The sequence below is a fragment of the Tasmannia lanceolata genome, unplaced genomic scaffold (genome assembly GCF_043159265.1).
Source record: "Tasmannia lanceolata isolate RefF3 unplaced genomic scaffold, GAP_Taslan_0.1 ptg000006l, whole genome shotgun sequence".
In the NCBI taxonomy this organism is placed as follows: Eukaryota; Viridiplantae; Streptophyta; class Magnoliopsida; order Canellales; family Winteraceae; genus Tasmannia; species Tasmannia lanceolata.
In genome coordinates, this window is record NW_027518683.1 from 10,374,810 (window position 1) to 10,386,761 (window position 11,952).

The 11,952-nt window shown below is 39.0% G+C and overlaps 1 protein-coding gene across 1 annotated transcript; it reads right to left on the minus strand.

Annotated features, from left to right (window-relative positions):
* Positions 1 to 5,046: 5,046 nt before the first annotated feature.
* LOC143878346 (UDP-glucose flavonoid 3-O-glucosyltransferase 7-like) lies at positions 5,047 to 6,684 on the minus strand. The gene has a single exon (XM_077380646.1). The coding sequence runs from the start codon at positions 6,604 to 6,606 to the stop codon at positions 5,209 to 5,211; it is 1,398 nt and encodes a 465-aa protein (XP_077236761.1). The 5' UTR covers positions 6,607 to 6,684; the 3' UTR covers positions 5,047 to 5,208.
* Positions 6,685 to 11,952: the final 5,268 nt, after the last annotated feature.

Below are 11,952 nucleotides of genomic sequence, written 5' to 3' on the forward strand. Positions count from 1 at the left end.
CATGTCAGATTCCGACACTCATACCAATAGTGATGCAACATAGAATCCAGGTCAATATTGTGTTAATGCGATATTGACCTCAAAAACCGGTATCCTGCTTCACAGGATAATCTAAAAATGACGTTAAGGATTATCTTATTAAGAAAGGATAATCTTAAGATTTTGGGCATGTTACAGTAGTCTGGCACAAAACAACTTGACTATTCTTACTGAAACCGACATCTTTTTTAACATGAAAAACTAAAAAAAATGTTCACTTTCGTTACGCTTATTACACCAAATTTGTCACAAATGTGGAAGCCATGTCTTAAAACATGGGTTCAAGAGAATGCTCGAGCAAGATGATATGACTCATGGATTCAGATGGTATTGTACCAGCATTTGATTGAGTGACCACAAATGTGAAGCGTGACTCTATTATATTTGATTGGGTATTACTATCTTGCAGTCTACTTGGGATTATTAGTCTACATTGGCAGGTATGGTTATTATGCTTTTGAACAACATTTGAAGTACACAATTTTTGGGGTAATTGTGGGGTTGTAGAGTAGACTAGATTGTGGATTGCAGAAACAATGTTGATGGTAAGTAACGAAGAGATGCTTTATGCTGAAATCCTCTCTAATTAGGCTAACCCAATCATCTAATTGGAGTAATTGCTCGTCGAACTATCCTAATCCTTTTATCTGTGGAGGTTCTTCCTACCAGCTTGGAGTGTCGAAAGATTACATAAAATGTGTTATGACAGTCAAAAATGGGAAAAGGATAGCTACTCTCTTGTTTTGGTAATGGCACTTCATTTCTTTGATGCACATTCAAACTGAGATATGGGCACAAGCCTAAGAAAGTTGTGAAATCCTCACTTTATTGTCTGTTGATGGCTTTTGGGAGGGTGCAACGTTCTTCTAACGAGAGGCATCAAAAGTGGTTATTAGTTCCTATAGTTGCAGGCTTGAGCCTGCCTGAAGAAGATGATGTTAAAGAGTAAAACTGCGTTGGCCTTTTGATCAAGGCTGTACACTGTTATATAGTATATAGGTGAAATTATATGGTATGCACGAGTAGTTGCAGGTGCAAGACATAGGTGCCGTCCTTGATGTTTCATCCAATGACAGCCTCTTAAAAAGTCTTTGGTGGTTGGATCAGATATCAAGGGTGGCACCGTGTCTACCCAGACACCATATAAAAACTCCTGTTAGATGGGTTCTTATATGATGGATGAGCATAATTTTTCCATGCAAAAATATGAGCTGCCAAAAATGCAAGTGGAGTTTATTTGTTCAAAGAACCAAAAGCACGGTTGAACGAGCAGCAGCAGCAGCATCAGTAGCACCCGGCTTTCCACTTGATGTTAAGCCCCGGATAGTGAATTGGGTCACATTCGATATTAGCTAAAAGCGAAAGGCCTCGCTCGCCTATATCTGCGGGAGCTACGCATGCATCCTCACTAATCCTCCTTAGCAGCGGGCAGAAGGCGTTCCACTCTAAACCTTGGCAGAAACGGGTCAGTTATTTCCTAACCCTTGCTACGAATGGATCCAGATGGTCCAATGGATCGTCTGAATCCGATCGTTAATGAAATGGATCTAAACATATGAATAGGATCCATGGGCATATTTCAGATCATCAAATCTAGGATACGAAAAATTTCGGATTCGATATGGGCACGCAACAGATGCCCATTGGATAGTCACGATCCGAAATGTTTTACAAAAATACCCTCCAAATTTCGTTAATGCTAGCAGTTCTATGAAGGGTATTTTGGTCAAAACCTCTCTTATCACTTAATGAATCGGATGGGAATGTGATTTCACGAATTTCAGTCGTTTCATTTCATACTTTCACGAAGGAAAAGAGAAAGGGGTTTTAGGGTAATTTATTCTTTGATAATAGTTATACATTATATTTGTGTATAGAATTTTGATTAGTTTTATTGTTTACAAGCATTATTTTACATATATATTAAACATAGATAAAATTTTAATTTAGTAGAAGAAAATGCATAGAGACACATTAATAGTGGACTGCCATTCTAACTCTTTTTTTTAAAAAAATAATTGTTTACTTAGCTTAGTGGGACATAATGAGAGACTCCGATGGACGATCTAAATTAAAATGGATCGTGATCATGACATGGAAAGTAGGATCCGAATAACAATCTTGACTGTGACATACTTGGATCCATCTCGAATCTCATTGATCAATTAACCTAAATAAATCTTGTTTTCTTCCTTGTATTATGAATTTTGATTTGCCTGAACTAACTAACCTGCAATGTGGAACATTTAAGATTTTTCACAAAAAGGGATACAAGAGGAAAAGAGAGAGAACTAAATCCATTTCCTCATGAACTCAAAACAATCCTAGGATCAAACCCTCCATATAAACAATCTTATTCAAGATTAATAATACATAAAATCCACACATATTATGTCTCTCTAATGCTACTCTTCGACATCCAAAGAACACTAGAGTCAGAGAATACACACACAGGGTTTCAATCATTTAACAAGCAAATTCTGCATTTATGACTCCACAACTAACCTTATGAGCAATGGCAGATTGCAACTCTTCTTCTGCGTTTGGGTTGGCAAAGGAGGAAGAGCACCATTGCTATGACCAAAGCCACTACCACTCCTATCAAACCGAATCCATCGCCGTCATCAGAACAACAGACCTTTCCCATCTTTCTAGTATCACAAACAAAATGAAAGAAAGGATGGAGAACTCTTGTATGAATCAAAAGGTAAAGGTTAAAGGAGCTTTTCCTATCCAAAATACTCCAATTGGCCAACCACCACTGCCCACGTGTCAGCATCTAGAATGGTAGCTTCTATCTATGTGGGAGTTGAACAAACTAAACTACCTTAGCGTCTTTCTAAAGTGACAAATGTTTTGTTTGTTGCTACCTACTACTTTTTTAGGAAAAGACAACAAATGGGGCGGAAATGGAGTGGGAATATCATTTCCATCCTTTTCTTAATTTTTAGGAAATGGAGTAGGAAAAGGGTGGAAATGCAGTCATTTTTAGGAAAAGATGAACAAAAGATTGTAAAATCTCGAGATCTGATCCCATGAAAAATTATAGAATTTTACTAATCTGGGAAGATTTCCATTAACAATAATAAGTGCTTAATATAAGCACTAAGGGATAAACATGGTTATGGATAAAGATTTGATTAGGAAAAGATAATCATAATCTAAATTACTTGCCCAATCTATTCACTCATCCATTGGTCAGATCTCATAAGATCTGATCTACTCTAACATGTGTATTGTCTGTCGTTGAATGATGAACGGCTTATTTGCTTAATGGGTGTTAAGATTAAACTATTGGTCTGATTTTTGGGCTGTAATGAAGAGACAGCATGGCCTATCAAGTGAACGGTTTAGGTCAGTCAATCGTGGGACCCCTATGCCGGCGGCCGGGTTGTCCTACAGTGAGATAGCACCCTACTGAAGCATTTGATTCCTCTTCAAACAAATAGTTTCGATCTTTGAACAACCGACCATCACCTGTACATATTCCAGCCCACATCATATAACTCCGAAATTAAATATTAAATACCAGCTCCCTTTCCAAAATCTTTAATTTGAATGATGTCGCATCTCTTTGTCCTACAAGAGTTCCCTATTTCAAACGGACTAATAAATTCTCCACATGAAAAACCATTATAAGATGTTTGATGGACGTTCCTAACGAATGGGGGAATGCTGGAAAGGTTGGAAATGCTGGAAAAGGAGTGGGTCCCACCATTCATTGATCCAAACTGTGCACTTGATAGGTCTTGCTTTGGATCTTCTGTGGCTCAAAAATCACAGTGATCACACAATTATGCATTCAATAATGTGTATTGTTTGTCGTTGAATGTAAATTGTTTAAATCTTGTTTTTGCCATCAGTGTTCACAATAAAATTTAATCGTTATTGGATGGTAATATTGGATTATCAGTCTGAATTTTAGGCCGGCCGTAAAATATATTTCCAAAGCAAGGCCTTTCAAGTGAAGTAGTCAAGGGTGGGACCCCTATGCTGTAGGAGGGCCACCATGTTGTACTACAATGAGGTCACACCTTACTGAAGCATTTGATCCCTCAACATACAAATGGTTTGGATCATTGAAAATGGCTGCTCCCTTTCCAAGATACTTGAGGGTCTGCTTGGTTGCACAATATCCCGGGTTTTGTTAGGGTTTTGTGGGATTTTTGGCTGCTGCATCACCAAATTATTAATGTAGAGCTTCAAAGTACTAGAGACTACTTGGCTCGTCTCCTTGTCTGGTGATGTGGCATACCAGCAAACTACTAGCAAAATACAAGCAAAAAACCCACCAAAGAAATTTTTTTTTTTTCTAGTAGAATCTTCATATCGATTTGTTTCGCTGTATTGGTACACCCCGTACTAATACTGTAAGAGGTTGATAACGAAAACCATTCGTTTACGACGTCTAGTCCAAAGAGACTAGTTGGCCTGTCTCCTCCCTGTTTAGTTTTAGTTTTAAATTTTTAGTTCACCGCTACACCCTGAATGTACATTGTGTTTTGAATGCCGGGTCTCTAGAAGAGCGTATATTTTAGACCGACTAATTAATCCTTCACATGGGAAACCATCCCAAGATGTTTGACAGAGGCTCCTTATGCGACTGGAAGTTCTATTTATTTTATACCTTCTATTTAACTATAAACGCAGTAACATTTTCCAAGAAGATATCGACAGCCAAATTTAATGCGGAGGGTCATTATCATTTCCCTGAAAAACAACCCCTATGTTGTCACTTCTGTACTTTCTCTCTGTTAAATTTTATTTTTCATTGGTTATAATAAGGGAAATGATTTCTGAGCTCCAGTCACATGTTCGTCGTGAAGTATTTAAAGGATGTTTTGAGGATATTATGGTTCTCAAAAAGCTCTTAAATCCCTTTAAATACTACACGACAAACAAGTGAGCGCATGTTTATCAAAACATTGGAGCGCTGAAATCATTTTCCTATAATAATTATCAATTAGTCTTCCATTATCTTTGACCTTGGGAAGAAAACCCTGCAACTGGATGAAACCGTGAGCATCTTTATGGTTTATAATTCTATAAAACAAGCAAATTTAGTGTATCACAAAGGTTGCTCCCTAATGAAGCATTCCTATAATCCTATCATAATCTGATTTTCAACTACAGAAATTAAAACATAAATATTCTCTATTTAATCTCCGATTACTCCTTACTATGACTAACCAAACCATCTATCAACCCACTTAAGCTCCTATAAGAAGACCCACCTTTTTCCACAGCTTGCCTAGCCACTCGACCCAACTCCTCAGCATTCTCTCTCGCTCTCCTCCCCATCTCTCCTCCCATCAACTCTCTCACTTTCTCACAGATCACCTCCCTCTTCACAAAACTCTCTTCCTCTAAACCCCCCTCTATAATCATCTCTCCAACTTTCAATTCCTCCACCACTAACTTTGCATTCAAACCCTGCTCAGCCATGATAGGCCAAGCCAAAATAGGCACCCCCATACCCACGCTCTCCAACACCGAATTCCACCCACAATGGCTCAAAAACCCACGCGTGGCAGGGTGGGCCAGGATCCTCCTTTGGTGGGCCCACTCCCTTATCATCAACCCCCTCTCTTTCACCCTATCCTCCATCCCTTCAGGTGGGACCCACGTCCTCGATCTTATCACCCAGATAAATGCACACCCCGACATTTCCAACCCGTACCCCGACTCGTCTAGTTGCTCGTCCGAGACACGTGCCTGAGTCCCAAATGACACGTACATAACCGACTCACCCCCCGTTTTATAATACTCGTTCAGCCACTCGATGCACTCGTGGGCCCCATCTTCCTCCTCCATCTCGTCGTACAACACGGTGGGCCCTACAAACCATAGCTTGGCCCCACCCTCGTAGAACGATTCTAGACACGATATATACTCAGCATCAACCTCCAAAAAACTGTTAATAACCACTCCCCAACTCTCTAAATCTGCTTCTCCCATCTCCATAAGAAATTTTGACGAAGGATCGTTGAAGTTAAAATCTTTAACATCTTTAGGCAACTCGGACGGTGTGAACTCAGTGCAACTCGGCAGACCCGGCACTGTGAATCGTTCCGAGTCAGAACTCAGATGCTTGTGTGGAGCGTGTACACATACTGATTTACACACGGCCATTGAGAAAACACCCATACCGTGGAAAGCAAGACGAGGGACGTGGAATTTCTTACAAACGCCGAGTGTCCAACCCATGAAGAAATCGGAGATCACACAAATGGGTAGGTCACGGGCTAGGGACATTTGGCTTAGGGTTTGTTCAAAGGGTTTTTGAAGGGTTTTGGTGGCTATTGAGAAAGTGGTGTGGAGGTCCATAGAAGGGAGTTGGTCTGTGCTCTCGCACCCCTTTGGTAGTCCTTCAACGTGAGGGAACTCGAGCTCGATGACGTGGACTTGGGAGTGGTTTTTGATGGTTTGGAGGATGAAGGGTGAGTTTGATGGGGTGGTGATTATGGTTACTTTTAGACCACGGTTTGATAAGGTTTTGGTGAGGTCTAGTAAGGGTATGGTGTGGCCTTTGGCTGGGAAAGGGAAGATAACGACATGGGAAACCATGGAAGGAGCTTTGGAAGACGAAGCGTTTAATTAGCTTCTTCCTTCGTTTTTTTTTTTTTTTTGGGTATTTGGAGTTATGGGTTCTTGTCTACTTATAGGGTTTATCAATGTTTTTTTGAACCTTTTGTGGGGCTATCGTTATGGAGAAACGACAGAATACATATCGCTACAGTTGGTGAATTTGACTACTTCACTTGCTTGAAGGTGGTACAGCTTTTTTACCGGGGACGCCGCCCTAATTATTTGGCTTTACTTCCATTTACGAGGAAACTTCATTACCCTGAGGTATACGTACAAACAAAGTGTATGGTCCTTTGTTACCTCTTTGCTCGTGCATGTGAGGAGGTGGGGAGAAATCGTATAAATTCTCGTTAAGTGTGAACTTAAGACTCAAAAAGCTAAAACTCCTGGATTTGCTAGGGACCATCGCAGAAAGGCATTTCGCGTCTGGCTGTTGCATTTGAGAGCAGGCTCACTTTTTCGTTTTCATATAATTCTTCAGAGGTGGCTGCTCTCGCATGCAACACCCGGCCGCGAAGTGCCTTTCTGCAATGCTCCTTAGCAAATCCCTTACAAGAAAGATATTATATATCCTTAAATAGTAACCCTCTCAGTCCCTTACCCTATCTCCCTCCTCATGGTGAACAAGAAAGGAAATATTTCTTTGAAAAACTGTTGGCAAAAATATCAAATGAAAGAATGTGGTGGAAGATCAAAGTGACTAGTGGAAGAGACTGAGAATGAAGGGAAAATGATAGGTAGGCAAGGCAAACTCAAGCTTTCTCTTAACTCTTAAGACATCGACCATTTACTTTCAACGGTTATACCTTTAATCTTTATGGTTAGTTTATTTATTATTGGGATTTGCTAGCGTCCATCGCAAAAGGTGTTTCGTGGATGGGCTGTTGCATGTGAGAGCAGCCACCTTATGAATGAATACAAAATCTGCTGAAAAGTGAGCCTGTGGTTGCTCTCACATGCAACAGCCCATCCGCGAAATGCCTTTTGCGCTGGATGCTAGCAAATCCCTTACTTATTTCTTATATATTTTATATTATAAAATTTTTATTTTATTACAGGCTAGCCTTAATGGCCAAACCAATGGCCTTCACATATGTGGAGTCTTGTGTGAGGGGAGAAGATTCGAAAGAGGGGAGAGCCCATATTTATAGTCTCTTTCCCCTCCCTAAGATTTTCTTCCCAAGCAATGCTGAACTAAAAACTTCAGTTGTTTTTCCCAATTTGCTTTCCCTCCTTGAGGATTTTTCTCATTTTATTTTTTATTCAAATTTATTTTTATTTCTATCTTATTCATCCTGTCTTCTTTCTTTCTTTTTTTTCTTTTTTCTTTAGATTTTAAAGATACACCATCCTATCTCCATCTCAATCTATGTGATTTGTTCATCTCACTTGTTTATTTTCATCAGTATATGTGTGTGTGTGATTTTTTCATCTCACTTGTTTCTTTTCATCGGTATATGCGTGTGTGTGTGTGTGTGTGTATGTTCAAGCAATTTTCAACACCGTAAAAATTTGATAAACTCCAATCAATACTTGAACTTCTTTATAGTAGTCAGCTGTGTATCCACAAATTGTCATTTCTGTGACTCTTGAGCAAAGTTTATCTTACAATATGTCACCCGCCACTCCTATGATGTCTAACTTCGATGTCATTGATCTTATCATGATACAACCCCATATATGTTAATTATCCTATTTTAACCCAAGCTTCACGAGTAACCCACACCCACCAAGCCTACTTGGCAGCCTCCATGTACTCTGCCTCAATTGTATATTAGACATTTCCCAACTGAAGCATAGCTTTCCAACTAATAGTCTCACATGTATGAATAAACCGCTATCAATTGATGTAGGCTTCCTCTTGTCCAGCTCACCTGCATAATATGTATCAACATAACTGGTTATATACCCTATTTGCTTTTGCTTCTCAATAGATACTTCAAGTATCTTAGTATCCACATTACCAAATTCCAATGCTCTTTACATGAATTTTTCGTGTACTTTCTAGCAACACTTGAGTACATGTGAGAAATCTAGCTAGTCGCTCACATACAATGACCTTACATGACACTTTCCATTGCATTAGCATATGACACTCTTGGGGTATGCATTCTTTCTCATCCTCTGTGATAGCAAACTAGCACAAAGCCTAGTAGACAAATTGAGAGGATTTGCTCGAGTACCAACCTCTTTTGAACCTTCTTCACATACCTTTCTGTGATACCTACAATTTTCTGGCTTTCGTATCGTTCTAGATTTCCAAACCAAGGATACAGAAGGGAATTATCGATGCCCAAGAATTGACAATGGTTGAAAGCGTCAATGTGGGTGGGTCCCTTCTCCTAGAACATTGTTTTTTCATTTACATTAAATTATAGTATGAGAAGAACTTGAACAATATACCAATAAAATAGAATATAGAGGAGAAAGAAGGGAGTTATTGATTTTCTACCTCCTTGACATGCCTCTTATTTTGTTGCGATTTTTTTACGTAACTCTGTATAGACCACCTAGGTTGCTTATCTTCTACACTCCGTTTCTTTTAATAAAGTCTCACTCACCATTTAAAAGAAAAAATGAGGAGAGTTATAGATGTCTGAAATAAAAAACAAAAAATGATACAATGATGCCCGATGAGGGCGTGGGACAGGGACGGGTCACTACCTACGCACCCTGCATGAGGGCCAGATGGTTGACCTTGCACATGGCGAGAGGACTGGCCATCAATGGTCACTTGTGGCTCGCTACAAATGCTGTTGAAATGGCTTTCCGCTAAATTGCCTATCAAATCACTAAGTTACAATATTCTTTCTATCACGGCAACTCTTAGATTGGCTACTAAAACTAATATATTCTAATCTAAATTTTTGTCTTATGAAAGATAATGTCAATTCTCCGATTAGCTTTAACAGTCAATGGCTGCTTCTAACATAGATTTCAACCTATTTGTATAGTAAATTAAGTTATGTTACATTATCTTATGCAGGATGATATAGACACCCTTGAAATTTGGCATGCCCGGCCGTTTGATAAAAAATAGTATAAGCATATCAAATAAGATAAACCGGCCCATCACTAAATGCATTAATATATACGAAGTCAGATAGGATATTTTCAAACTTCTCATGACCGTAAGAAATTTATATCAATGAATGTAGAAAATTTCATTATACATTTTTAAACATATCCTTCACAAAGAACTTTTAAAATATACCCCCATAAAAATCAGCCTCAGAGATCTAAGCCCTTGTATTTTAAAGTTGCACACTATGAAGCCTCCAAATTTAATCATGCAGATTAACCCATTATCAATTTTTTTATGGAAATGATATATTCGTCCCTTTTTAAACTTGGAACAGCCCCCTCTAGTATAAAAGAGTAGTAAAAAACAAGGTTTAAAATTTCGGTTTCGGTGGCCTGTTTCGGACCTTGAAATTTCAAAATTTCGGTCGAAATCTAGTACAAAAATTGAAACCAATATTTTTCGGTGAAATGTTAAATTAATTTTAAAAAAAACACAGATTTTTTGGGTCAAATTTCGGAAAAACCGAAATTTCAACCGAAATAAATGACCATTTTGGTTTTGGGTGGTTTCGGTGTCGGTCGGATTTCGGTCGAAATTTAAAACCATGGTCATAAATACACTAGGTTGGTCTGTCCCATGAAAAAAAAAGGGATGCATATATTACTTCCATTTTTTAAAAGTTCCGCAAGTATGTGGGCATTCTGCAAACATGATCAATGTAGGCATGCAAGTGCTCCAAATGGGTATTTTGGTCATTGTGGCCCTGTAAACCTCATCCCTTGATTGAACATTGACCAGGGGCGAGGACTAATCTTAGGTAATTAGGGCTGATATCAGCTGATATCACCCTAAATTATTTTAAAATTTAGTCTTCTCCATGCGAGTTGAGTGATACAATAAGAAACCCATAGGGCGTCCTTTCATTGGCTCAGATTGATGGTAAAATGGTCAATTATAAAGGGAGAAATCTGAGCCACTGGATCATGAATGGATGTTGCATGGTTGAGATTCATCATAAAAATTTAAGATTAGTGAGAACATAAAGAAGAAATAATAATTGTTTTACTGTTTGGCTGATGGGGATCTTGTTAGTGTTGCAATCTAATAAATATTCCTCTGTTTGCAATTTAAAGAAAATTTTCAGCTTTTTACAAAGATTTTCTCTTGTTTCTAAAATCCACCTAATTTTAACAAAAACCATTCATGGTTTATGGTTATTTATTTATTTATTGCATTAGAATCTGCTAAAGTATAAGCTTTTGTCTACATTCAAGAGGTGGCTGGTCTGACGTGCAACGGACCAGCTGTGAAATGCCTTTTGCGATGGATGCTAGCATTTCCCAAAGTATAAATGATCAAATAACAACAATTCTAAAATCTTATGCTTTTGGAGTAATTGGTTTTTCCACATGGTACCAGAGCTATTGCCTCACGACAGGTCCCTAGTTCAAAACCCAACAGAACTTAGATATTAAAAATCTACGTGTACAGCCAACCCAAGGAAAGAGGGGCCACACATGAGCTTCTGGAGTAATTGGTTGTTTCACAGACACATGTCTGATGTCTCTGAATCAATCTCAAACCACTATGGCCCTTTAGAGAAGCACGGAGGGGGAGCTGAGCTATCGATCCTGTTGGATTGTCCAAATTTGTGTGGATTGAATCAGAAAATCTCGATCGATCAGGTTCTTTCGTCCTTCGAGGCTCTGATCTGAGGTAGTTGGCGCTTGATTTCGCTAAATTTAGACCTCACCTAGCATACTTACATTTATTTATTTCCATTATGTACGGTTGGATTCCCCATTTATTGTGTATTCTAGGGAGAACTGGAGTCATTGATTGTGATTTTCGAATGGTCATGAGTCCTAGTTGTGTGCCTGTATCTGGTCCGACAGGGTGGATGTGAATGGTATCCCTGTGATTGGTTCAATAGGTATTTTCTAATGGGTCAATCAGACTGCTTGAGAGTGAGAATGAAAGGTGTCTGGGTGTGGTGACGAACTCCTTGTGTGGAATTTAGGAATTTCTGCATTGGGGTCCAGTTGAGGTCCAGTTGGGTCTGAGTGAGCAAAAGACGTTCCCCTTGAGGTCCAGTTGCCTCTCAGGTGCTTGACTAGGAGCATTCGTCGGTGGCTCCACCAATATTTCATGAAATGACAAAATGTGAGGTTTCCACACCGGGAATGCTAAACTGAAGGGTGCCCTTAACAAAAGAAGCTCCAATTGGATCATGTCACCAAAGTGCATTAATTATTTCTTTACTCTTACATTTGTGTGGGAAAAGTGGTATAGGCACATGT

Bases quoted from the DNA above. Each gene is read 5' to 3' on its own strand.
- LOC143878346 (XM_077380646.1), bottom strand. From the start codon at position 6,606: ATGGTTTCCCATGTCGTTATCTTCCCTTTCCCAGCCAAAGGCCACACC.